The 1,440-nt window shown below is 36.9% G+C and overlaps 1 protein-coding gene across 1 annotated transcript; it reads right to left on the bottom strand.

Annotated features, from left to right (window-relative positions):
* Positions 1-6: 6 nt before the first annotated feature.
* LOC109592847 (cartilage matrix protein-like) lies at positions 7-1,434 on the bottom strand. Its single transcript, XM_020008187.1, has 4 exons — positions 1,253-1,434; positions 626-874; positions 463-580; positions 7-409 (listed from the first exon to the last, which is right to left on the bottom strand). The coding sequence occupies exons 2-4, from the start codon at positions 836-838 to the stop codon at positions 63-65; spliced, it is 678 nt and encodes a 225-aa protein (XP_019863746.1). The 5' UTR covers positions 839-874; positions 1,253-1,434; the 3' UTR covers positions 7-62.
* Between the last annotated feature and the right edge of the window lie 6 nt (positions 1,435-1,440).

Below are 1,440 nucleotides of genomic sequence, written 5' to 3'. Positions count from 1 at the left end.
TCCCAGCATCATGAATAGCTTGAGCAGCTTGTACTGTTGCTGAATAACTATCTGATTGTCCATCAGTAAAAACAGCAGCTACGCGAGGGACACGCTTCTCTAACACGAGCAGTAGCAAATGCTGTAGTTAGTAAATTCAAAGCTGCAGCAGTGTTTGTTTTTCCCCCGGTGTATGATATACCCCTAATAGCACTAGCCAGTTGTGAATAAGTATTAAAGGAACCTAGTGAGATAACAATTGATGGACTGTTTGCATAACGAATGACGCCAACACGAGTGCCATTTCGTCCAATAGTAAAGCTAGACAGCATGTTTGCAACAAAATTTTTCATTATTTCAAAGTTAGAATACTCAACACTTCCAGATGCATCCAATATGATGACAAAATCAAAAGCCCTTGAATTGCAATCTGTACAAGAGTACCATAGTATATTTACAAAATACTATAATAGATAAATCTACCTAAATAGTTGTGTATAGCAGATACAAGAGCATGGTCAGGACTATTCAAATTACAACTCTGTGCATCAAGAAGGAATGTAGAAATCTGGGAAGGGCATGAAGTAGTTGTCTTTATAATCTATAAAAAAACAATAATAATAGACTCAAGCTAATACTCCCTCACCTGGTCTATTGCTTGCTTGCTCCAATAGTCACTATCGGTAAATACTTCATTTCCAATACAAACAAGGTTCTGACATTGATTTGATAAAAAAATGTTTGTACAGAACCCATAGCTAGTGTGACAATTAGAATGACTTTGAAATGCAAATGTCTTCAACTGGTCACAAGTAGTATTTGCATTACTATAGAGAGGACTGTTAACAATGGACTGCATTAAACATCTGCGGACACTAGTAATCCATGTTCGGCCCTAAATCAAAGTGGATTTTGACAATCAAGATTGCTGACAGGGAGCAATTGGCTAAAACAAAATTGCCCATACACTGCCCATATAGGGTATGCAATTAGAAATAGTTTGAAGTAATAATAATAGATACCGTATAGCTGGAAAAGTTTGCGGGAATTATATTTTGCGATTTTGTACCCATATAGCTAATTTTAATGTTTGTGGAATTTAATTTTGCTGGTGTAGGCGTGTACTGTTGATGCACCCATTAATGATAATGCTTTGCGGAATTAAATTGTGCGTTTTTATAATGAACAAGCAAACAGCAAAATTAAATTCCAGCAAATATTTCCAGCTATACGGTAAATTAAATGAGGTATTAGCAATAAACTGTGCACTTACTCCTGTTGTGAAGCAACTTGACCTGCTGGCATACCTCAGACAATACTTTTTGCCATAAGCAAGAGGATAATCATTAGCAGTGCACTGGAATTTGGTACTCAAGCAATCATAGAAACTGCAGTCACCAGAATTTGCTAGAGGTGTGCAGTTTGAACTTTGAGCTGTGCATTGATGAGCAGTGAGGCACA

The sequence above is a fragment of the Amphimedon queenslandica genome, unplaced genomic scaffold (genome assembly GCF_000090795.2).
Source record: "Amphimedon queenslandica unplaced genomic scaffold, v1.1 AMPQUscaffold_3746_Cont24264, whole genome shotgun sequence".
Lineage (NCBI taxonomy): Eukaryota > Metazoa > Porifera > Demospongiae > Haplosclerida > Niphatidae > Amphimedon > Amphimedon queenslandica.
The sequence above is the reverse complement of the archived record's forward strand: the minus strand, read 5'-3'. Positions and strand labels throughout refer to the sequence as shown.

Excerpts from the sequence above, each read along its gene's own strand:
- LOC109592847 (XM_020008187.1), bottom strand. The coding sequence starts at position 838 with ATGCAGTCCATTGTTAACAGTCCTCTCTATAGTAATGCAAATACTACT. Across the intron at positions 581-625 it reads GCAAGCAAGCAATAGACCAG|ATTATAAAGACAACTACTTC; the intron begins GTGAGGGAGTAT and ends GTTTTTTTATAG. Across the intron at positions 410-462 it reads TGCTATACACAACTATTTAG|ATTGCAATTCAAGGGCTTTT; the intron begins GTAGATTTATCT and ends ACTCTTGTACAG.